At 48.9% G+C, this 26,002-nt stretch overlaps 1 protein-coding gene across 1 annotated transcript in view; it reads left to right on the top strand.

Annotated features, from left to right (window-relative positions):
- The window catches only part of LOC147729701 (dynein axonemal heavy chain 17-like), a 1,258,223-nt gene that overhangs the window by 222,029 nt on the left and 1,010,192 nt on the right, over positions 1-26,002 (top strand). Inside the window, exon 16 of the mRNA XM_086954021.1 lies at positions 25,091-25,262. Within this exon, the coding sequence (XP_086810147.1) occupies positions 25,091-25,262 (172 nt within the window). The remainder of the gene's footprint in view (positions 1-25,090; positions 25,263-26,002) is intronic.

Here is a 26,002-nt window from a genome sequence, read left to right as displayed (position 1 = left end):
TGCTGAATCCGTCCATAGCCCGAGCTCTTCGGAGGACACGGCTGGCTTGTTCCAGACGACTCGGCCATTGAAGTCCGCCAGAAATGCTAACCAAATCCGCATGTCCTGGCGGACCTCAGCCGATAACCTTGTGCGATGATGACCCTCCTTTAGGCCGACCATCGATTGGGCAATTGAGCGGGAAAATGGGCGAGCCATTGGGATCACCCTCAAGGCAAAGTTCAACTTTCCCACTAATTGTTGCAACTGATGCAGTGTAACCTTAGATGCCTTTAAACATACTTGGAGGGCTGTCCTGAATTTCAACACTTTGCTGGCTGGTAAACGGAAACACCCCTCCCTTGAGTCCAACTCGATCCCCAAAAACTCGAGGCAAGTCGTGGGACCCATAGTTTTACCCGGTGCCAATGGCACGCCAAAATGACCCATCAACACACAAAATTCAGCTAAGGCCTGGGCACATTCGGGATTTCCGGCGGGGCCAAGGAACAAAAAATCGTCAAGGTAGTGCATTACATTTCGGAAACCCGTTTTCTTAGTAAACACCCATTGCAGGAAAGTACTGAATTGCTCAAAATAAGCACATGATATAGAGCATCCCATTGGCATGCACCTATCCATGTAAAATGACCCCTGGAACCCGAATCCCAGAAGACGCTGATCGTCTGGGTGTACCGGGAGCAACCGGAACGCTGACTCGATATCTGATTTCGCCATCAACGTCCCGGGCCCCAGGCGATTCAAGATGGCTACAGCCTCATCAAACGATGCGTATCGCACCGAACAAACTTCTGGATCAATTGCGTCGTTCACCGAAAGACCATGTGGAGCAGACAGATTATGGATCAAACGAAACTCACCTGGGTCCTTCTTGGGGACCACCCCTAACGGAGAACAAACAAAATCCGGTACCGGGGGTACACAAAACGGGCCGGCGACCCGTCCCCGGCTAACCTCTTTCTGAATTTTCTCTTGCACTACAGATGTATGTTGTAAAACGGAAAGTTGATTTTTGCGAATCCCTACACCCTGAAAGTCCCCCACCGGGATGCGGAAACCATGTGTAAAACCGTTCCGCAGCACCCCGGCAGAAGTACGATCCGGGTATTCATTGAGCCAGGGAATCATTGCCAAGGTATCAATCGGGGTTGGTAAAGGCGCCCCTCGGACTAGTTCAGACCTGTTTGGCGCCTCCCTTACCCCCATTCTCACCCGTTCTGGCTCTGCACGATGACTCAGGATGGGACGACCCACACGTACTACACTCGTGCTTGAATTTACACGATCCCGGAGGCCTGGTACATTTCCCTTTGTTGTAATTAAAGCAGAAACCCTTTCTCCCTGTATTGCCTGCGGGCCTCGACTGATCGTCGGTGCTCGTACTTGGTCGAAAGGGCGTCCCCACATTTTGGCGGGAGTAATCAACAACATTGCTCCCAACCAATGGCATTTTTAACATTCCCGATTCTTTCATTTTATCCCATGTTACAGAATCGTAACAATCCCAGGTCAAACCCTTGTTATGTTCCTTTTCTTTCCTGAACAAATTGTCATAACAAAACCAATGGTTACCTTGATACGCTGTCGAGTAACCCATAATTCGTGATTGATAAATGGGAAACTCAGGAAGCAACTCGGGCCTACGTTCCCCCAAAATCGATGTAAAAATACCCCACGCATTGCCCCAGTTGCCAATATTCTCATTTACCTTAAAGGCGGCCATTTTTGCGCGCCAAACACTCGGATGCATTAGGTCCTTCTGACTTCTAACATGCTCCACCTCATAATGATCAACAAGCAAGGAGAAAATATTCACGTACTCCCCAGCCCAGATCTTTTCCTTTATAGCTAAAGGTACATGTTGTCCCAATCTCTCTCTACGAGAGGGTGCTGACTCGTCCCTTGCAATCGGCAATGGCCGCTTACCTGCACCGGACGCAGCTTCCGCCGCTTGCGGCTTGTCTATTCCCGCCAACGGCGCAGTCACTTTAGCTGCATCTCTCTTCTCACGAAGCCCTCTTATCAGCGCCTGTGCCTCGGCAGCCGTGGCGCTATCACAACTATCCCCCAACCAAGCTGCTAGCTGTGCTGCCAGCTCGGGGGGCATGTCTTCCTTGGATGTCGGGGTGACGACAACGGGGATTGGATTCCCCTCCATCGGTACTGGTGTCGGTGCCTCGAGCGGGGCAGAGGGAACCGGGACATCTCCACCGGCTGGAACCCTTCTCGGCCTCTTAGGTCTCCCTCCAGCCGGCGCAGAGCCCGAACCCTCCTCCCCGTCTCGCTCCGCCAACCGTTTCTTTATGTCGGACACCTCTTTGCAAAGGGCCCGCACCATCTGTTCGGTCGTCATTCTCTTTGCGCCTTTCTTGGGCATCTCTCCGACGAGGTATCTAGAAGACAAAGAAAAAGATCAAAAACGCTCAAAATTGGCTCTTCGTTCTGTCCCGAGCTCACGGGTAGCGAGGAGGTGCAGCTTCGGAGCACAAGAACAAGAGGACGTCTTCTGGTCTTGCGTCTCTCTTTATCCGTCTTCAGGGCGGGCGAGAACCCGCCCCTGCCTGCCCCTAGGGCGGGGCTGGCTACGTCGGTGTCTAGGCCAGCCCACTCTAGGGCGGGAAAAAGCGCGCCCTGGCTACGCCGCTTCGGGCATACCAGCCGAGACGCGCCTCCCGCCCAAAAAATGGCTTCCCGGGGGGATCGAGGCACTCCGCCATACGTTCGGGGGGACCGAGTGGTCGCCCCTTTTCAAAAGACTCTGATTGGGGCTTGGTGGATTGCCAGTTTCTGAAGGTATACATTTGCCCTAGAATGCCTTCTGGACAGTGCACAAATCACCAGATGTAATCCTGCATTCATTGTGGGCTCTACTGGGAACAAATGGAATACTGAGATCTGGTGAGGGAAAGTGAGGGGCACTGAAGGTGTTGGACTTGGCCCTTTTTGCAGGGTCATCCCTGAACTTTTTACCTTCCTCTTAGCCTTTTTTCTTACATGGTGTTGGTGGTTCTAGGACTCTGGGCACTTTAGCACTGCTGTCCAGTGTAAAGTGCGTGTTCTCTCTGTGGTAATCATGGTAAGATTGGGCTACACCTGCTTGGCATATTTAATGTACTTGTCAGTCCCTTGTAAAGTGCTATCTCAGATACCCAGGGCCGGAAAATTAAATGCTACTGGTGGGCTTGCAGCGCTGATTGCGCCACCCACCAAAGTAGCCTTTCAAACTAGTCTTAGGCCTCTGCCATTGCAGGGCCTGTGCGCGCAGTGTACTGCAGCGGTGACGTGACACATAAAGTGTGTGCCATTTCTGTGACCCCCCTTTTTTTCTGCATGTCAGTCACCCCTAAGGTAGGCCCTAGTTAGCCCTATGGGAAGGGTGCATTGTAGGTGAAAGGCAGCACATGTACCTTAAATGCGTGACATGTCCTGGTAGTGACAAACAGCCATTTTGGTTTCTCACTACTGGGAGGCTGCACTCTCATAGGAATGCTTTGGGGATTCCCTGATAAGTGTCTCAGTGGTAATTCCTGGTATGAGAGGAGCAGCGTGGTCAAGTTTGGTATGGTTGGAATGGTAATAATAAATGCTGCACAATGGTGCGCGCAGCTTTATTATCACTATTTTAGAAATGCCACTTTTAGAAGTTGGCCTTTCTGTGTGCTATGTGTCTGCCTGCCTGATGTATATTGCATGTTTGGCTCTGGATTGACAGGGGCTGGTGATGTGTGTGGCTTCAAGGAGGGCAGGGTGAGTCAGAGCTAGGCTGAATAGGGGATCTGAATTTGCAGTAGTGGGAGGAGTAGTCCCTTGAATAGGTCTGTGCCTGCCTAGGTGAATGCTGGCTTCAACCCCCTGTGGTGTGTCTGATGACTGAGCCCCACCTGACGAAGGGGAAGAGAAGCCCTGTAAACAAAGTGCTCCAATACTTCCCAGAAACAGTTGATGCTAGTTCCCCCAAGCCCTGTGCCAGGGCAGACAAAGGAAAATGTTGTATAAATATTGGGGCTGTGATCCTATGTGTTTGTGTGCCTCCTTGTGCTACTTGGGACTTGCTGCTGCTGGGCCCCAGGAGGAACTGCCACGAGGGACTGCCTCCCTGCTGGAGGGCCCTTTCATCTGGCCTGCCTGGGCCCAGCCTTTTGCCCTGAAACCTTTGGGGGACTGAGCACCTTGTGAGCGATATATCTCTCTCTCCCAGGATGGGGAGAGTGCTGGTGCTTTGCAGCACTGAGCTGCGGCAGATTCAGAGGGAATCCCAACGCTGGGATTCCCCCGCATTGTGGGTATTTCGACGACAGAGCGGGAGCCCACCCCGCACTGCTGATGCGTGGTGGAGCGGAAGCCCACCACGCATTTGTGTGTATCTAAATGGCGGGAGCCTATCCCACTCTTGGAGCCAGAGAAGGGAAGCGCTGCACCTGGCAGCACGATCCTGGAGACAGGCAGATTGCCTGGTTGTAGGCGGGGCCTGAAGGAGGGCAGGAGCCCACTCCGCCTCCGTGGATGTAACCGGAGACCCAGGCGGGAGTCTGCCCCACGCTGGGACGTGCCCAGAAGATGAAACCGATACTTTGTGTGGCCTGATACCGACGGGAGCCCACCCGCCTGCGTGGCCTAATCCGCAGGAGAGGTGGAGCCTCGGGACGGCTCTTCCTGCCTCCCCCAGAAGTCAGGCAAAAGGTGAAGCCTGTTTGAATGGCGGGACCTCCTCGCGGCTGTGGAGGATGGAGATGGAGCCGGCAAGGTACATGGTTGGTGCCCTCCCCCCTGCCCAGAAGAGACCAGGGTAGTGAAGAGAGGCCCTGGGAGCAGGGGCCCGCTGAGGCACATTGTAGGTGCCAGAAGCCAGCCGCGATCTGTCTTGGTGAGTGGCGGCAGAGTGGAGCAGTGCTGGTGCTCCCTGAGGCACCGTGGTGCCTGTGCCGATTTCCTTTTGGGCAATTTGGTTCCCTGAGTGGGACTTGAGAGGCACGGAGAGTGCCAGTGCAGAGTTCGTTTTGGCTGCATGGTAGGTGCCGAGAGCAGCACTGGAAGGGCCCCATTGAAGGGGGCCCTCCATGGCACAGTTGGCGCCAGTGCTTAATGCTTTCACAGCTTCACCGCAAGAGCGTGGGGAGCTGCAATGGAGGGGGTCATTTCGTTTAGTGATGAGAAGGGAAGGTGAGATGCACCCCTGGGCTCCCAGTGCATGACGCACATTGCTTTTGCTGCTTTGACAGCCAAAGGGTCACTTGAAAGGCTCTAGAATTACGCCCTGACATTTGGGGTGAAGGACATTTGGGGCCCCAGAGAAGGCCAGGTGGCCTGGGGTCATTCTCCTGGTTGGTACCTGTGTGAATAAGGAGGGCGCAAGACCCTAAAAAGGATTGTATAATGTGTTTCCATCAATTAATCAATTAATCAGGGGGTTTATAAAGCGCTCTACTCACCCGCGAGGGTCGCAAAATGTGATGTCTTACTAAAACTGCAACGCTCCTTCATGGGGAGTGCCACAACTTCTTAGGAAATGTCCAGGAGGTTTCTATGTAGTGGCCTCTGTCACCTAGGCAGCTTTAGAACCTCTGAGGTCATAGGAAAGGCCTGAGCTAACAATAGAAGTCAGGTTGTCTGGGCAACTCACTGCTCTGCCACTGACTGGTTGCCTTCCGTAGTACACCGAGTCCATCTTTATCCTCCATTTGGGACCCAGGGTGGTCTTCTATCTCCACTGCAGATTTCACGGACTTTGTCTCCTTGAAGCTGACCCCGACATTCAGAGCAGACCTTTGTCTTAACACTAGTAAACTTGACATTACTCCTTGAGTGACCTTTGGACTTGGCGCCTGATGTCTGGAGCAGACAGACCTCTGCTTCAAACATAAGGTCCACTGGGCATTGCTCCCAGAGTGCCCCTTGAGCTTAGCACCTGATGCCTACAAAAGATGTCTGCCTACAGATGGCTTCTGCTTGACCCCGGTTCCCTGCGACAGATTTTTGCCTTCAACACGGATTACTCTTATATTTGCCTCTAATTGACTCTTTATTTTGGAATGTGATCTCTGAACTAAACCTATAGAGTGGACTAAAAGAGATCTAAATTGTGTTCACTGTTTGGCCATTGAATCCGATCCTCGCTTCCCTGAGGCCGCATGCATGCAGTTGTATCTCGTGTTGCCTCAGTCACAGCTTCTCTGAAAATGTAACACTGACTATCTTAAAACTATTCTTGGTTGATTTGTTGTGCAGAAGAAGACGGCCCCTGCATCCATGAAAAAGATACAAGGGTAAGTATGCAGAGTGTTGATTGACTTTGTTTAAGAAATGGAGACTGGCACCAAATACTATTGAAGGTGAGAGGGGTAAGTCATTACATAGAACACTTAAGAATGTACAGATGTGCAGATGCAGGGTAATCTCTTCAATAAAATGAAAACTTTATTCTCAACTTCTTGGATCCTTTCTGAACTCCTTCCATCCGGTGCCTGGTTTGAGTTTTGCCTTTTTGATTCTCGACATTATGGAAAGGAGCATGTGCGGCCCAGTAGCGGCAGCTACCGGACAGTAGTGGTGAGTCGGAGAGGGAGGGTGAGAGGGTGTTAAAAACACTAAAAGGGAAAAAGAAAAAAAAATCACTTATCTTTGTTGATGAAACAAGAAGCACCCAGGCTCCCGACTCCTCTGACCAATCACAACGCTGCTTTATAGGAGCGTTGCGATGGGTCTAAGCACTGTGGTTCGGCGCTCGAGAGGGACTGGGAGGCTGGGCATGTTCTCTACCAGGCTGTACAACACAGCCTGGTGGAGACGGTTTGGCCAGCCCAAGAGGGACAGCCAAACCATCATGCGCACTTGGTAGAGTGCCACCACTCCTACCCCTGCTCTGCGTGAAGCGTAATATTGTCTTTATCATTTATTTTTCCTTTGGAGCGACGCCCCTGGTGACAGCCTTATCTTTCGTGTTTAAAGCAACCACAGGAATGTAGGATAAGTCGTTCTGGCTCAGCACAAAGGTTTCTTAGGTTCTCCAGAAGGGTATCCCTGACCTGCTTTTGGATAACTCTGTGATGAATAAATCAATTTTGTGTTTTAAAAAAAATATTTATCTACAAACCACCAGTGCCTTCCTGTGCCCTGCGTGTCAGGCCTTCTTGTATAATACCAAGTCTAGGTGTTCCACCCTTGATGTCGATCCTGATTCATAGCAGGCTGAATCCTAGGTATGCATATGGGGTTTGGCATCATTTTCCCAGTGAGCATTATGCCACTTGCAGTTCGTGGTCCTTGGTGCTAAAACTGTTCCTCTCGCTGTCCCAGTTACACCCAATTGTGTTCCATTGTGAGATTGGAAAAGGTAAATCTTAGGATATAATTTACCTGTATGTTTGTAAACTTATTTGTAGCCACTAAACACAGAATCACAAGTCCACCAAACTCTCCATTATACGGACAGACAGCTCCGCTTATCCAGAACCCGCCTCACGCATGGGTGTATGACTGGTCTTTTCTTGTATTGATTCATTATTCATTCACAATTGTATGTTACATAAGAATGCGAAATCTCTTTCCAAGGCACCTTCAAAACCCATTGCATTCCTCTGTAGTTTACTCACTGGAAGACCGTGACTTCGAACACCAGGTGGCATGGAAGGCTGCCATATCACACCTGGAATCCAACTTCTGCATATAACCCGTGCTCCCTAATCAGTGTTCACTGACACATGTAGCGCCATCTTCGCTAATCACAGATTATGGGATGTGCCCAGGAAATTGTATTACAATCTCCACGTGGGAAATGTGAGCCTAGTTATGTGGCAGCATCAGTTTTCAAAATGCCTTAATCAAGAAACATGAAATGGCGCTCAAGTATTCTGATTGGTTGCCTCAAAAACTTAAAGAAATTGGAATGGGTGAACAATTTTCCATCAATAAGGCACCACTGACTTCCCTTTGGCTAATATTTTTACTCTGCACAACTTTTGCAAGTCTTTTTCCTGCATATTTTGTGTTTCAAAACGATGGGGCTTTTCACAAGCATTTACCCTGGTGTCTGGATATTTCTGAAATGTTTGAGGTCAGCTGATTTTGATCCAACAGTCGTGGTTTGGACTAGAGTACTAATATTATAACATGATGGATGAAAACCCTGCCCAGTGACTGGGGAACAATTTAATTGCAAACATATCTTAGTGGTTTAGAATGCCTTGTTGGCGGCTTAACTTTTATTCGTGAACCATCAATGGCCATGTCATTTTTCTTTAAAGGTTTTATTACGTTGTGTATAAATGTAACTTTCATAAACAAATCAATCTGCTGCAATGCTTGATGTACAATGATACAGAGTTTGGCCCTTCATGAAGAAGATCCTTCCCCTTGGACCTGCTTGTACTAAGTGCCTCATTTACAGTCCATTTCCACTTCACGGTACCTCTGTAGCAAAAAGACAATTTCTAGGCTTTTTCTTTTTCGTAATGTTGAAACAGCGACCGAGGTGTTTGGCATGTTATGGCTGAGGCAAGAGCACTAATTCTTGAAAAAAACGAAACAGGGCGTCATGTACAAAGCAGTTTTTAGGGTTCACAGACATTTCAGATTTATCGAATCAGAGGTGGTTTGCGAATGCTAAAACCCATTTTCAAATGTACTAAACCCATTCGACCATTGGGAAAAGGGTTTCTGAATCGCCATTTGGAAGGAGCGTGTTTTGGGCGTCCCTTTCAAATAACAATTCCGACCCTCATAAATCAATGTTTTCCACTGTTTTCCGGTCACAAAACATTGAAAAGTTACCGCCTGCCAAGCTGGGGTGGTAACTGATTCCCAAAAAGAAAGATGTGTCATTTCGGAAGTAGACACTGGTCCACTGGTCCACTGCCAACACTCAGTAAAACCTGTACAAAAAGAAAACTTTTCTGTTAAATGCACTCCTCTTTCCTTTAAGGGAAACGGTCTGCTTTAAAAAAAATATATATATATATATTTATTGCAACACAATCACATGGATGTTGGTCTGCTGACTAATGAATATTTATTAGGCTGGCTGCGCTTCTGCCTGTCATTCGGAATTTTGTGAACAGACCTTTTTGAACATACGTCGGCTCGTAAAATACTATTCCATTCAAAAAATGTTGGAGCACAATTTGTTACCTCTTTTTGCGAATGGAATGAGGCCCTAATTGCTGTTAATAAGAGCACCTTGTATCCTGACATAGGCGTGTACATGTAGGAAGCTGGCTCTTTATGTACTATACCAAAGTGAGGTATAGTGGGCACAGAGTCCACTGGAACCCCAAAGGTAGGCAGAGGTAAAAGTAGATAGCACCTTAGTCTCTATTTGTGGTAGTGTGGGCGAGCAGTAAGGCTTTATCAGATGGTAGTGTTAAGCATTTATTGCACACTCTCAGGCAAGAAATGATGTCACACACTCAAAGACTGAACGCAGACCAGTTTGTTTGTATAAAAATATTATTTAGTTATATTTTATTTGATAGAACCAAGCCAGGTCTGGTACAGGTAAGTATAATAATACTTTGCAATTTTTATACAGTGGAAATACAAGTTAAATGCAGTTGGAATGCAGCTGGTTGGTTTACATGTAAATCAATAGGCAAAATTACTTTTCAGTTCCTTGGTAGACTACTGTGTATTTTACTTCTTGGATTACTTTGTGTTACTTTTGCTACTCAGTGTGATTTGCCTAGATATCACACTGGGTCCTTTCCTAGGGAAAAGGTAAGTAATTCAGTGTTTGCACATATGCAGTGTCTTAGGTTTTTCATACAAACCTACTCCACACTTAGTAGATTTTTCACAGAAAAGCAGTCAAGGTAGTAATTTTGGAGAAAACAGTTTCATTGGTTTATCAGTATGTACTTAGGTTTTAGAGTTGGTATTCTGGAGTTAGAACAAGGGTTGAGGATGCATTCTCAAAGCACCCTTAGCAGCAATAGGGCGGCCGGGGGCAGAGTGCTGAGGCCCAATGTTATCAAATGAGGGATAGGGGGCCTCCGGTTGGTGGCTGCTCACGAGCAGGGCACAAGGTTGTGGGAGCAAAGCTACTGGACTTAAGCTCAGGGCAAAGAGGGGATCCGAGTTAGCACACAAGGTTCACCCACAGAGTCACAGGGGCGGCCGGGTGCAGGGTGCTGTTTTGGCTTTGTTGTTTTCGCCTGTTGTTTTCAATGGGGATTGCTGGTTTTTGTATTTAGCTGCAGGCTCGGTCTAGGAAGTCTTCCAGGAGGAACCAACAGCTGGGCAGATAAGTTGGAGGGCTCGGGATGTAGGTGCACCTCAGGTCCTCTTCTCCAGGGCGCAGGGCAGCCGGATGCAGAGGTAACCTTTTGAGGTCGGATTTCACATACCAGACCATCCGCTGTTATCGGGGTCTCTGTACAGAGGCTGCAGGCAACGTCGGGGAGTCCTGGAGGGGTCAACCCACGGTGGAGTCAGACTCTGGAGCGCTGGGGTACCTTGCTGGGACTGGTGAGCCACTCAGATTCGGGCCATAGGCTTGGGTGCAGTGGTAGTTACAGGCATCGGTTTTCTTTGTCGTCAGCAGACTCAGAGTCTTTTTTTGGTGATTATTTTGAACAGAACTGCTCTTCACAGGAGATCCGGTCTTTGTAGAAGGCAGTCAGTCCTCTAAGCTGCTCTGGAGCTCGCTGGCTGTAGGGCAAGGATTTTTTTGTTGCAGGATCTCTGGAAACAGCTGGTGGGCTGGTAGAGCTGGGGCCAAGTAATTTCTTCTCTGCAGTCTTCTGTGCTGGGCATCTTCTTTCGTCCTTCTTCTTCATAGTTTGCGGGGAATCTGTCTTCTTAGTTCAGGGCTGCCCCTTAATACTGTATTTAAGGAACGTTTTAGGGGCCCAGGGAACCTGATTGGCAGGAACCCAGGGCACATCAAGTCAAAGTGCTTTAGAAATCTGGCAAAAAGGTGGGTAGGTTACTGCAACAGCAACCCAGCTTCCTACTGAATAGCACCACCATGTCTGTGTCTTGTTTCATTTGAAAACATTACTCTCTTATGACCATGTAGGATGCCTCCATAGCACCAAACCTTCCTCTCTCTGTATGGAGCCTTCAACCCCATGATCCTGTTACTGTGCTTACATGTGCATGTGACCATTCCTTTCCTCTTTCTTCCCCTCTTGGTTGCATTCTTGTCTAGACATCTAGCATTTTCTCTTTCCTTATGTTTCACCCTAGCTTCAGCATCTCCCACACCGCCAAGATCCACTCCTTGTATCTATTGTATCCTGGTATCTAAGTCTGCCAGTGCAGGTCCAGTCCTAACTGCCTCATTTCCCATCACATCCTAGCCTACAAAGCTGAAGCTTTTTTTCAACTACATGTCCAGTCCTTTCGCTCCCCATTGATAGTATATTTTCTTGTTTCTTGTGTTTGCTCCTCACTCTTTTGTGCTTGGTTAAGCTGTTCTTATCTCTAAACTCAATTAATGTTTAAATCTGTTTATTAGAAATCATAGAAAAAGCATATGGGCAAAAACAAACACTATATTAGCAAATCACAGTGTGAACTTCTCTCATATGGCACGATATGCTTGAATACTAAAAAAAATGCATTTCAATACTTAAGCAATCACCAGTTGCAAAAGACCCGAAAGAGTTAGCGAGATAAAAGCTGGTGATCATAATTAGACAACTTTAGCCCACAGGGTACCCCTAATCAACAAAACTTCAGCTATACCCCACCGTAAATCTGTCCACATCTGAAAGAGTCACAGAAAGCTCGGCTCCAAATTATTGCCCAGTATCAGTCCGAAGGCTATCTACGAAGGCTTTGGCAGACTACATCTGGGAAAATCTATATCCCCTCTGCCTCTTTTACCTCTTCTCCATTATGACGGATCATCACCTTGGTTCCAATGCTCAAAAGGAAAATATGCTCCGATGCCCCTTTTTTAAAGGTAGACAGTAATAACTGTGATGCAGTGGGCCCCTTAAATCCCTGGGCCCCATTCCTGCTGCAGCTGCTTCCTTAATGATGACCAGCAGTGACCACTAACATCACTTGGCAGCAGTACCAGCTTCACTAATAAATGTCCCTTTAAAAAAAAAAACACTTGTATTGTCCCCTTTAGAGTATCTCTCTGAAGAAGCTGTCTCTCGCCATTTGTAAACATAAAAATGAGTCCCCATACAGTGCTCCCTGTTCTGGGCCTTCTCTTTGACAATACATATGAATCTCGCTCCTTTCCTCTGTCTCCTAGGCCATTACTGTGAGGACCCAGGGATCGAGAGGATTAGGGCTGTGCATCTGAATGCAACCATGCTGGCCTTCTACCTGCCACCCCATGGACTCAGCTTTCACACAAAAAACTGTTCCCTGAATGGTTAATACTGACTTTGAGGTGCCTCTGCCTGAAAGCGAAGGGTGTGGTGGTAGTGCAGAAACTTAAAAAAGAAACCATCCTTCTTACCAGTCATTAATTGATTGAGTCACTTAAAGCCAGGGCCACTGGAATTATGAGTTTCTGCAGCAGCAACATTTTCCACATAATTATCAGTTTACTGCATTTGCTACATAATCTGCAGATTTCAACAACAAAAAACTTGATTCTAGCTCAAACGGAACAGAAGTTACTTAAAGCGTGACAAAGTGTTCCAGAGCAGTGGAAGGCCCTTTGCAAAGGTTGACTGGTAATCTTGTAGTTGCTTACTGCTGTATTTGGGTGTTAAACTTACTACTAATGAGGTGTAATATTTCCCCTGACAACGATACCTTGAGTTAAAATTACAAAATAATGAAGTAATGTTAACCACAACATGTGGCGCATAATTTACCTTTTTTTGCTACATAATTCAGGCAAACCTGCCGCATAATGTGGTCCTCTTGTGCTGAATAATTGCAGTGGCTCTGCCTAAAGCTTCTTGGTGGCAAAATGTATTCTTTTTGAGATGTAATGTGAGGGTGTTATCAGTAGGGGTGGGTGGGATTTGCGTAGTCACGCTGGCAAAAAATCTCTGCAAACATGCAGAAATTCCGCGAACACGGGGAATTGCTTGATCGCGATGTTTTTTTCCCGTTCGCAATCGTTGTTTGCGTGCTCAGGGAGAAACATCTTGCGAACACGCATTTTGAGGACGCGAACAAGCAAAAAATTCTGCGAAGCCGCAGAAAGCAGAATTTTCGGCAATTTCGCGTTCTCCGCGGAACTCGAAATTCCGCAAATTCCTCGAGCGGAACGGAATTTACCGCCCAGGCCTAGTTATCAGCTGAGATCTTGAATAGTGGAGACACTTATAAAAATGTCTGCATTAGATGCAGTTTAATTACTTATTACTAAAAAGTATATTTTGTAAGAACTTGTTTTATCTCAATCACTGCATCGTTTTCCAGAAGTCTAGCTTAGAGTATGTAAACACTGTTTTAAAATAATGACATACATATTCACAGTGCTTTCTGCCACATGCTGGGACCTCATGGAACTATAAACTGGGCCACTAGAATTATGTGGCAGGAGAAGGCCAAATTATGCAGCAGGGTTGACTAAATTCTGCAGCAAGCAAAGGCGAATTATGCTGCATATTTTGTAATAGCATTACTGCATTTTTTACACTTGTTAACAGTGTCCTGGCTTTTATTGCCCCTCATAAGTACCACATTAACACCCACATGTAACAATAAGCAACAGAAAGGTAACATGTGCATTTTTAGTAGAGCTAGAAACAAATTATGCCTGGATGGATGGATAGATGATGGATTATATGGCAAATGTGGGAAATCCATAACTATGCTCAAAATGCCAAAACTGCATAATTCCAGTGGCCCTGACTATAAATACAAAGGTCACTAGTCCTCTGCACCTAATAGGGTTCAATAATGTGTTGCTCAGACATCTTCAGTCATGGTAGTCGCTAACTGAGGTAACAACATAGACTTGGGACCCCCTCTTGTTTACTTAAAGCCAGGGAATAGAGAGGAAAGCAGCAAAACAACAGAAGAAAAATTCCCCCACGGCCTAAATATTATTTAACTTGGGACATTGTTCAAATACTTTATAGAGTCCTTCAAAACATAACAGGTACACATATTTTATTTTTTATTTTCAATAATTTATTGATTTTTTGTATGTATATCAAAAAAGCTTTAATCTTATTTTCTGTATAATTTTCTTTTTAGTTCATTATTTTCTTATAATCATATAAACATTAAAATCCAACTCATCATATTAATATTTCTCAAGTTTTAAATACATTTCAAAAAGACACTCATACTGCCACACACCTATCTATACACGCATACTACTCATACATTCATCTTCACACACTCCTCTTTTTATCCAGAATAATCTCTTTTTTCTGTAGCTGAGGTGACACAGGTTATAGTGTGGATTCTCACGCCAGATCGACGCGCGTTTCGGTGGGCTTGTTCCTCAGGAACGACAGAGAAAAGTTTGCTTCCTTTTTGTGTGGACACTGGGTATCCTCTGAAGATTCTAGAGAAACACAGAAGATATATCCATATCTTCAAAACCACTCAGTTCAATTGACAGTCCTATGAACAAGATAGTTTTAGGACCTTGTTAATTGATGTATCCTTCTTTCCTTTTTTTCGGGATATATGTAGGCACGGGTATTTAGCAGAGTTTTCTTATTTTTTTTTTTTTTTTTATTTATTTGTTTATTATGCACAAATAGCAGCACATTACAATGTACGAGGAGTCCTTCGCCTACAACCCATCACGGGCCGGCAGCGGACTGCCACGCCACAATCATGACATTTACATGTGACAAGCAGAAGGACCTATAGATCAAAGTTAAGGTCTCGGTAGCAATACGGATCAAGCAGGGCAACCCCCGTCCACTATTCCTGTCTGCATTGCGGTGTGCTTGCGTGTATATAAACAACATTGTACATTTTTATCATTTTCTCCCAACCAAAGCCCCATCCCCTGCACCCCCCCCCCCAACAGGTCCCGTGTGTGTGCTTCTCGTGTGTGGTAGTGTGCGACCCGGTGGGGCCTTATGGCCCGTGCCACTCTCCAGTCCCCAGTATCCCTGCAGGAGGCTCCTGGTGATTTACATATGCAGCGGTGTGATGGCCTCTCCCACCTAGTGATATGCCATAGTGCAGTGTGCCGTCCTATCCGGGCTCCATGTGTAGGTCATTATCTTGGTCGTCCCCCTCCCCCTCCGTGGAGACATCCCCGTCTGTTCTGGAGTTCAGGTAGGTCTGGTACAGCCCCCAGAAGTTCTTGGGGCGGCTTCTGGGCGGGAGGAGCTCACTGTATGCGTCAGCTTGGGTGTTGCAGTATTTCATGTCACTAGACCATCTTTTCAGTGTAGGGAGGGGACCCCTCATCCAGCACAGAGCCACCACCCTTTTCGCAAGGAGCAAGCCCATGCTCACCAGCTTTCTCACCGCGACAGGAATCTGCTTTGTATAACCCATCAGTGCGAGGGCTGGGCTGAGGGCCAAGTCCTGTTCCACTATACTACTGAGTTCTGCGAATACGCAAGCCCAGTACCTCTGTACTCCTGGGCACCACCAGGCTAAATGTAGGAAGTCCGCCACTGGCGCATGACATCTCTCACAGTGTGGCGTGTCCCGTAGGCCGTATCTGTGCAACCGTTCAGGCGTGTGATACACCCGCTGTAAGAATTTAAAGTGAATCAAGCGGTGCCGCCCGTTCAGGGAAATGCGCCTGGAGGCCGCGCAGCAGTACCCCCACATGCCGTCATCGATTGGAGTCCCTAGGTCAGTCTGCCATGCTAACCTCGCCCTGGTGTATTGCAGTGCCGTGTGCTCGTGGCCTATCCTATACAGCCTAGAGATCAGTTTCTTCGGGTTCTCGGTGTCTATGGTGTATACCAGTTCCGGGACTTCTGGGGGTTCCTCCAGGTCGGGGCCCAAGAGATCCAGCAGCGCGCTCCTCACTCTGTGATACTGAAAGCGTTGAAGAGCTGTGGCACGCTCCACTCCATGCGCGAGTTGATCCCACGTCTTCACCTTCCCTTGCAGAAAGAGGTCACCCATGGTGCGTGCGCCTAAGTCGTTGAGGGCCTTGTACACACCGGGCTCCGCCAATGTTGGGAGCCAAAGGGCCCATTGAATCGGCATGTTGGGTGCATACATCAGGACTTTGTCTTGGCGCTGCAAAATAGAGTGCCAGGCGTGGTTAGTGGACAGGAGGGAGTCCAGCACCCCCACTCTGCGGTCCCTGGGTCCGCATATGGTTGCTGGAAGTGGGGTGGGATCCGCGAACAGTCGCTCCAGGATCACATGCGGGATGGCCGGGTCACCATGTATCCAGGTGTGGAGATGGGAGGCCTGTGCAATCCTGTAGTATCGCTCCAGGTCTGGGGCAGCCAGACCTCCCTGCTCGTACGGTAATTGTAGCACCTTCCATTGTACTCTAGGCTGTTTACCGGCCCACGCTAGCCTCACCAGAAGCTTGTTAATGGTCGCAAAGAAAGCCTTCGAGAGGACCAACGGGAGGTTATTGAAGAGAAATAGAAATCTCGGGAGAATTACCATTTTCATCATGGCTATTCTGCCCATCAGCGACAGGGGGAGCTTAATCCAAACCTCCACGTCGTCTACAAGTTTACTGTAGGCTACCCCGTAGTTCTCCCTGAGCATCACTTCTGAATCCGTGTGGAGCATGATGCCTAAATACCTCACCGGTTCCGTGGACCATTGGAGCGGGTAATCCATCTCGAAAGGCTCAGTGATAGGGGTCAGCGGGAAGGCCACTGATTTAGGCCAGTTGACCTTCAGTCCCGAGAGCGCGCCAAACCTCACCACTTCCCTCAAGACCGATGACAGGTTATTGGCCGGGTCTCTGATGTACAGCAGAGTGTCATCCGCGTACGTGGAAATGCCAAGCTTGTAAGTAGGGTAGTTGATGGCTTCATAGGAGTGATATTCCCGCATCGCGCACGCTAGTGGCTCCGCCACCAGTGCATAAAGGAGCGGGGAGAGGGGGCACCCCTGTCTCGTGCCTCTGCTAATGGCAATCGGCTCCGAGACAGCGTCCCCTAGCCTGATCCTCGCCGTGGGCATGTGGTAAAGCGCGCCTAGAAGTTGGAGGAATAACTCCCCCAGTCCCAACTTTTTCAGTACCCTGCGCATGAAGGGCCATTCCACAGAGTCAAAGGCCTTCTCCATATCGAGGAACACCGCTACAGCCTTAGTGTCATGCCTAGTGTGCTGCATGGCCCCCATGACAGTCCGTGTATTATACGTGAGGTTCCTTGCTGGGATAAACCCTGCCTGCTCCGGGGCTACCAACTCCGGGGCTACCAGTGCTAGTCTGGTCGCCAGGACCTTAGCATAAAGCTTAGCGTCCACGTTCAGTAGGGACAGGGGGCGGTATGAACCTGGGAGATCAGGCGGCTTGCCCGGCTTCAAGATTGTGACGATGAGCGCCTCTCTCATCGAGGGAGGCATCGCGCCATACTCGCATATCTCATCAAAGAGGGTGGAGAGGTACGGCAACAACTTGTCCTTGTATGCCTTATAGAATGCCACCGTCAGCCCGTCTATCCCGGGGGCGCTGTCGGGCTTCATGGTGTCCAGCGCGTCCGATATCTCCTCCCGGAGTATAGGGGACATCAGGAATTCCCTCTGCCAGTTATCGAGGAACGGCATCTGAATATAGTCCAAATAGTTGTCAATTTGGGCGTCCACCCCTGCGATCTTGGTAGTATATAGGTCCTCATAGAATCTCCGAAATTCCGCTAGAATGTCATCCTCCGCAGTGACTCTCTCCCCCCCCGGGGTTCGCAGCTCAGGGATTGTCTGCCTGCGCCTAGTGCCCTTCATTATCCTAGCCAGCAGTGCTCCGGGTCGATCTCCTTCTCCATAAGAGCGAGCTGTCGCGTACTTACCCAGGTGCCTAACCTCTCTATCCGCCTCCTCCTGGAACTCTTTTAGCAGGTCCTGCAAGGACTCATCCCCGAGAGGGGCCGGGTCTAATAGCTGGCGGCGTTCGGAGGCCGCAATCTGCCCTTCGAGAGACTTAAGCCTGTTCCTAATAGCCTTGAGGACACTGGAGTGTTTTGCCATGACTACCCCCCTGACGTAAACTTTGAATGCCTCCCAGACTGTCCCGAACCTGTCCACTGAGCCTACGTTAGTGGCGAAGTAGGTATCTATGTCCTCCCCCAGGTCAGCCCTGAACGCCTCATCTAGTAGGGAGTATGGCGGGAAGCGCCACGTGAACGGAGGGATCCTTTGCTTGGGAGTGGTCAGTACTATCAGCACTGGTGAGTGGTCCGACAGGGTGCGTGGGAGCGTCCTGCAGTCCTGAACCATGGGAAGCAGAGTGTGCGAGGACAGCCAGTAATCTATCCTGGTATGGATGTTATGATACGCGGAGTAGTGTGTGTATCCCCCCTTGTCGGTGTGCCTATCTCTCCAGACGTCTACTAGCCCCAGTCGCAACATTTCAGCCTGCATCTGTAGAGCGGCCGCCGCCGGGCGTCGGGGGGGGCCCGCCGATCTATCCAGCTCTGCATTAAATGTGAAGTTGAAGTCCCCCCCCCAAAGCATTCGGTCAGCGGGGCAGTCGGCACAATGGGCCGCCATTGCTGCGTAGAAGTCGGGGGCGTCGTAGTTCGGACCGTAGACGTTCATGACTAGTATGTCGTGGCCCTTGCCCACGCACCTGCTCAGCACAAACCTCCCTTCCGGGTCCGCTTTCAGTAGTGTGAGAGACAACTTGGATTTCGGGTTGACCCATGTAAGGACCCCCCGTGCGTGTGTAGTGAAGCCCGCGTAAGTGGCGTGTCCCTGCAGCCCCCTGTGGTTGAGCATGTTGCTGGTGTCAGGCAAGTGAGTTTCCTGCAAGAGTGCCAGGTCTATGTGGTGTCGAAGTAGGTACTGCAGCACCTTGCGGAGTTTTCTGTAATCATTTAGCCCCCTAACGTTCCAAGTGACAGCCTTGAGGGTCTCTGTGGCACTCGGGAAGTCATCCTGTGATGCATCAACCATGGTCCCTAAAGAAGCACATAAATGTCAAGGCCCTGCCATACACCTCTCCCCCCCGCCCGTAGCAGCCGTCCATGCCCTCCGAGGAGCACAACATTTCAAAGCACAATCTGGACCTCCCCCCCGAACAGTACTGAACCCATAACCCCAACCTCTCCCCCCCCCCACAGTCCACCACCCCCAACCTGGTGCGACCGAGCCCTCCAACTCTCGCGTCCCCCCGCCTCCCACAGTCACCCAACCCCCAACCTGGTGTGACCGAAATTCCAGTGCCCCTCCCCCCCCCCACATTCAAACCCATGCAACAATTCCCCATTTCAGCTCTAACCGAGCCGTACTCGCTGTAAGCGCTGGGGCAGAGGTAGCCTGTGTAGTCCTTATGTCGTCCACTTCCCCACCGGGACTATCAAACAGTGTCCTTCAGCTTGCCCCTTCGCCAGCGCCTCATTAACAAGATTTAGCAGTGTCTAATATGTTCCACAGTACACCATTGTGCGCAAGTGCTCACCCCCCGGCCCCCCACCCCCAGATTCTGCAGTACCCTCCTGTGTCTCGCATACGGGAGCCAAGTACCGCCTAGGGCAGCGCCAGCAGCGCAAGCGCAGCCCCCCAGTGGTCCCAGTACATGACACACAAATCTCACCCACAGTCCAACGAGTACTAGTCCAGGGCCTGTGGCTGTGCGCCCCTGAGCGGCTATCTCCATTAGACCAACGAGGGGAATCAGGGGTGCTGATTCGAACAGTTACTCGGATTGCACTGCTGACCGCCCTCCGTACTTCAGTCCTGTTCCTCGAGGTCCCCATCGCAGTTCCGTTCCGCCGATTGTGGGCTCGGACTCCCCCGGGCCTCTTTCATCCAGACCTTCAAGGATTTTTGCAGTTCTTTAGGGTCCGTGAAGAAATGCGAGTGTCCCTGCCTATTAATGCGTAGTCTCGCTGGGTATAACATGGCGTAGTCCAGGCCCAGGGCTCTGAGTTGCTGTTTGTACGGAACAAACCTCCGTCTCTCCTCCTGGACCTTCGAAGTGAAGTCGGGGTATAGCGATATGTCCATTCCCTCGTACTGTAGTTTGCCCTTTTCACGGGCCGCTCTGAGGGCAGCGTCTCTATCCCTGTAATTTAGTAATTTAGCTATGATCGGCCTAGGGTTGGTGCCCGGGGGGGGCCTCGGGCCGAGGGTGCGATGGGCGCGTTCCACTATGAACATCGGCGAGAAGGTGTCTTCCCCCAGCATCGTCTTTAGGAGTTTTTCAATAAACAGTTCCATTTTGCCCGTTTGGGTCGATTCCGCCACGCCCGTGACGCGGATGTTGGAGCGCCGGGAACGCGCCTCCAAGTCCTCCGACTTCTCCTGGATGACCTGAAGTAGTCTACCAAATTGCTTACGGTCAGATTCCCACTCGGTCTGCGCCTCCTCCGCCTCAGTGAGTCTGCGTTCTGCCATGTCCAGTCTCTCTGCGTGCTTGTCCACTCTTTCTGTCATCCGGTCCATCCGGTAGGCCAGTGCATCAATCTTGCTTCCAATGGCCGACATACCCTCCTGCAGACCTTTCTCCATAGTGGTAAGCATCTCTTTGATTTCGGCACATAGTGAGGGACTCTGGTCACCAGTCGTGTTCGGGGACTGGGCCGCCGGTCGTTCCGGTTCCTTCTGCCTTCGCTGCTCAAACGCCAGCTTTGTTTGCGTCCGGTCTCCCTTGACCATCGTGAAGATTCGGGGAGGCAGTGGCGCCTCCCGACTGGGAACCCACTGAATGCCTGATCAATGTGTTCGCACCCTCGCTGGCGGTGAAAGGCTGCAGTGGTGCCGTAATCTGGGCTGCGTGGGGAGCGCGGCCTGCTGGGGCCTGGCGGCGCTACTTATGTTCGTGATTGCCCTCCGGGATGGCGAGGGGGTCGCCCTTCAGTCTCCCCAATATGGCCCAGGGCAGCAAAGAAGTCCGTTCTCGCGGGGGGAGACCACTGCCCCCCACAGGCTGCTCGCTTCCTGATCAAGGTCCGGCACCCCTCAACTGTGGGGATGTATGCCAGGCAGAGGCCCGGGCCGAGCCTACCTTCTGGGTGTTCCTCGGTCGCCACGTGGTCCGCAACCTGCCCTGCAGTCGCACCGATGCCGTCCTCGCTGCCCCCTCCGGCTCTTAGGTGTGTGCCAGCTGCTCCGCTGCTGCTCCGGTGCGTGTTTCCGCCGCGTGGGGCAGTCAGGGGGCCAGCCACTGCCAAGTATCGTCCGACCCCCAGCCGACCGCTCGCTCCTGCCGCACGTCGGGTGACGTTGCTCGGCCTCGCCGGGCAGGAAAGGCCGGGGATTCGGGCCTGGTCCGGCGCCGGGAGGGCAGACAGTCAAAGTAGGGTTTCCCCGGCCCGATTTCGGCCAGGATCACAGCCGGAGGTCCGTTAGGGAGAGGGGGGACGCGGTCCGCTGGCCAGTTGTGTGTGGCACTGCTGGTGAAGGATAAATGCCGGATAGTTAGTGGCGCTGGCACGGAGCTCCGCTCTTACGCGTCCGCCATTGACGCCGGCTAGCTCCGCCCCCGAGTTTTCTTATTTTAATCAGGAAACTCGGATTTCAGTCACTTCCTCAGATTTTGTAATAAAAAGATCTTTATGTTTTCTAATTTTTGCACTCAACCGTGTTAATCTTTGGTTCGTGTTTCCATAATCACTCCGTCTGCAAACGCCGTGGTCGCTAACTGAGGTGTCATAACTTAAAGGAGTGCATTTATCACGTTAGTTTAACATGCATTTATTTTCCAATCAAGCTGTTATTGCATTATTTTATTCACATGTGCATGACTGTGAAAACACAAAACACCTAGACATTTTTTTAGCAACCTATTTGATCCTGCCAGCACACAAGGGGCGCAACTAGACAAGAACTTCGGGAGTGGCTAACACTCCCAGCCAGGGCTGGCCCTAGCATTGGTCGCACACGGTGCAGCATTCTTTTCTGGTGCCCCCTCTCCCATTTCCTCTTTCTCAGTGAATCCCCTCACTACCACTCACCAACAATGCACCTCATCTCTCTGTAGCACCTTTCAGACAAACATGTCATTTTTTTTATAGGGCTGCTCATAGTTTACTCACACTCAGTTCTGTGATCTGCATGGTATACGTCCTTTGTAGCAGGCACATTAACCCTCTGCACTGTGTGGCTGGAAGGAGTGCCCATGTGAGTGCACGGTGAGCGATGCGACAGTGTGAGAATAGGGTAAGAGGAGTGACTGCAGTGTGAGTGAGGTGACCATATGATTTTGGGTGCAGATGTAAGTGCAGAGTGGGATGAATGACTGCACGGTTAATGATGGGCTTGTTTGAGTGACATTGCAGTTTGAGCAGTGAGGGGGACAGGTGTGTGAAGTGTCTCATGAGTGCAGGGTGAGTAGTGTGCTCGTGTGACTGCAGGTTGAGGTACAAGGTGAACAGCACAAGTGCATTGTGAGTGCAAACTGATTGCTACGAGTGCAGGGTGAGCGTAAAAGCGAAGGGTGAGAATGAGGAGTGAGTTGTCTAATTGCAGGGTGCATTCTCAGACACTTTAACTAATTCAGCATGTTATTGATGGCGGCGTAGGGTTTCAGATACAAGTTAAGCTATTATGGTATTAATCAGGGATCGAGGGTGGAGGAAATAAATAATGTGCTGATCCTGCAACAAACTACCAGTCTTATGATTAGGGTTGGCAGCTCCTTATTTTGATGTCACAGACAGCACAAAAATAAACAGTCACCTAATGCCGTATTTTCAGCACTTATCTGTGTGTACTTGGAACAGCAAATATAAATAGAAAGCACTTTTAATTGTGTTCTAGGGCAACCTGAATGATTTATTACTTATAATTAAGGGGAACAAAGACAGAAAAGTCACATTACAAATAAATACATACTTTTTTATTTATAACCCAAGGTCTTTGCAGGCTCTTTAAACAACACATGGCTGCCATTTTTCTTTTGGCAACACTGCTTTATATTCCTTTTCCGGAAACTCATTCTCACACTAGTAAATGTAAAATGCAAATGTAAGGAATAGGCAGAGTGGAGGCCCATGGAGTACTGGAACTAGAAAAAAACCAAGCCTTGCTAACCAGTTTACAAAGGTATGTAAATATGCAAATGGTCTTTAAAGACCTGTGAAAAACTCGGGCGTGCCAGAGATAAGACTCCAGACACTGCCCAGCCGAGCCCACAGCATAACACATGCACTGACCTCCAGCCCCAAGGCACTCTGATCTCACTTCAAGGGCTTCGGAGTAAATCAAGACAGCCTGGAAATGCAGAAAATAAACATTGTTGCACTTCCAGGCCATCTTCATTTCCATGTACTTGCAGAGGCATCAGCACCCCCCTGGGACCCCATCCATGCCCCGCAGGGGGGCGCGCCCCACAGTTTGAAGACCTCTGCTCTAGACTGTAGGGCAACCAAAACTCCTGGGCCTGCATATGCCTTCTATCTTTCCAGTCTCTTGACTGTTGGGAAACCATGGGGAGAGGATGTAGCCTTACAGCTAGAGTGGTCGACGTCAAAGCTGGGGATCCGGGTTCGAGTCTCAGCAAAGACGCTCAACATCCTGTGATTCTGGGCAAATGACTTAATCTCCCAGTGTCTAACAAAAAGAATGAATGTGTCCTCATGTAACGAAACTGGTGCAATGTAAAGCGCTCTGATACCCGATATCTTCTGGTCTAGTTTGCGCTACATAAAACTAAAATAAAATAATAATAATTACTCCAGGATATCCATTTGCCTTCTTTCTCTCCAAGGCGCCTTGACACCTTCGGGTTGAGTCTGCGCAATACAAATTACATAATAAATAAATCTCTAGACAGTAGGGCAACCATAGCTATAGGGCCTCTATATGCCCTATTTGTGTCATGCCTCCTGCAGCGTATTTGGTGTACAGATGTAACCACTTGTTTGGTCAAGCTTTTCTCTATCTCTAGAAGCCCTTTGTCTCCTTAATGAGCTCTTCTGTTACAATAATTTAAAAGTCACAACGTACTGCACAGTGGCATCAGGCAAAGCTAGTTATTTCTCCATCACCTGTATCTCCACTGGCACCAGTTCATGCTCCCGCTCCACACCATGTACCTTTTGTGATATGCTCTGCAATTTTCTCTTTCACTAACTGTACCGCAGATGCAATAACTTCTATTTTCCTCACCATATCAGTGCTTAGCGCTTCAATAGAATGCCTGCTCACCAGGTATCATCTTCACTTCCACAGTGGTAGACTGGAAGTCTACTTGATCTTTCCCATGGGGCCCATCACATGGTTGCAAGAAATTCTATGTGTGATTCCCCATGGGTTGCACTGTAAGTAGAACAGGAAAAGGTACATGTTTGTGTGACTCCAGTCCAAGGCCAGTAAGCTTATTTCTGCAGTTCGGTCTAATAGTGCCACAATGGTCAGTGAGCTGATCTTCTGCTGCCGGGGCATACACAGTTTTTTCCTATGGCAGCTACAGCCATCTGCCTGTACCCAGGCACTTAAGAGCCATGCTAGGCCCTGCCTATTATGCCTTACCTTCATAAAAAAAAGATCTCTCTTTCTCCATTCTGTGTTTTGCTCTCTCCCTGCATTCTCTCCTGCAAATAAAATCCAATTCATATTGTTTCCCCTCAATCTGACCATCACCCCTCCTCCTCATGTGCAATGCCTGATCTCTGAACTCCCCTTCTCCACCTGGTGCTAAACCCACTCTCCTTTTCTAATGGGTTAGAATCTCTCTGCGCCCTCCCCTGACAATGAGATAGTCTCCTTTGACCCTGTCTACCTGTGTTGGTGCAACAGATAGGCAATAGTGCCAGAGGGTCGAACAGAACTGTCCTAAGAGCCTGAAGCTTCAACTGGATGAACAGTTGGAGTGACCACCTTGAGTGATTGCACATGTACATTGGCTGGTGGGACAGAAGTGAACATGTTAGAATTGTGATGGCATACTGACCATGTGTTACACCCATCCATTCTGGATCCTTTTTACTGTTGCTATGGCAAATGATTCAGGCATTATTGAGATTGTGGATGGGTCAAGAAGAAAATGTAAGGCTTATCATGTGTACCAAGGACTTCTGATATATACTGAAGAAAGTATGACTTCATAAACTACTGGACTAGATCAGCCTCCCGACACTCTATGTTTTTCATTCTTCAAATACAGAAACATCTGCCTCTCCCTTGATGGAAACACAACATCTGAAAAACTATTATATTTGTGGCGACATGAATGTGATTGGGTCTATGGACACCGAATGGTTAGCTTGGTGGACTACAGCAGATACGAACAGGAGTACACAATAGCAGCAAAGAAAGTATTGACTGATGAGGAACAGGTAAGCTACATTAGTAGCCCATATAATTAATGATGTAAGTTATTGTATATGTGAAGTGTGCATTTAGTAGAAAGGAAGGGACTTATAGTCAAATAAGTAAATCTTATAGAGCAACAGGAAAATTCATTGTATTCCAGGATGATTGTGATAAACCAGTTATTGCAATGGATACAGAGAAAAACTTTGAGTCGTACGAAGATCACATGTCTTAGCTGTGAGTTTGCTGAACGGGAGTCATGTTTTTGGGTTCTAACATGATTAATTATAAAGGGAATTGTTAGATCTGGGGTTCTCTAGTGGGCAAGGGTATTCACCTTTGTCAAAATAGGGACCCTTACTTCTAAGTCAGGATAAGGGTATTACACTCCTTAATAGCCCCTGCTCACCCACTTGGTATCTTGGCACGAGCAGACATGCTTATTTCAGAGGCAGTGTGTTAAGCATTTGTGAATATACACAGTCAAACAGTGAAAACACAGCAGACGGACACAACACAGGTTTTATAAAAATAAGTATTCTGTATATAGACTTAAACACAAGACCACAAAAACGACAAAAATCCACAATACTACACTTAAGATTACTTGAAAGATGATTGAAGTTGCTTAGTTCAAGTTGATGATAAATGCGACAAAGTTCTCAACAAAGTACCTGGATGCGTAATGCAAAGTAAACAAAAGGCTCGCAAAAGGGGAGATGCGTAGTTTCCGTGATCCGGGGGAGATGATGTGTTGTGCCTC

The sequence above is a fragment of the Lissotriton vulgaris genome, chromosome 2_1, assembly GCF_964263255.1.
Source record: "Lissotriton vulgaris chromosome 2_1, aLisVul1.2, whole genome shotgun sequence".
Taxonomy (NCBI): Eukaryota; Metazoa; Chordata; class Amphibia; order Caudata; family Salamandridae; genus Lissotriton; species Lissotriton vulgaris.
This window is presented reverse-complemented; position numbering and strand designations above follow the sequence as displayed.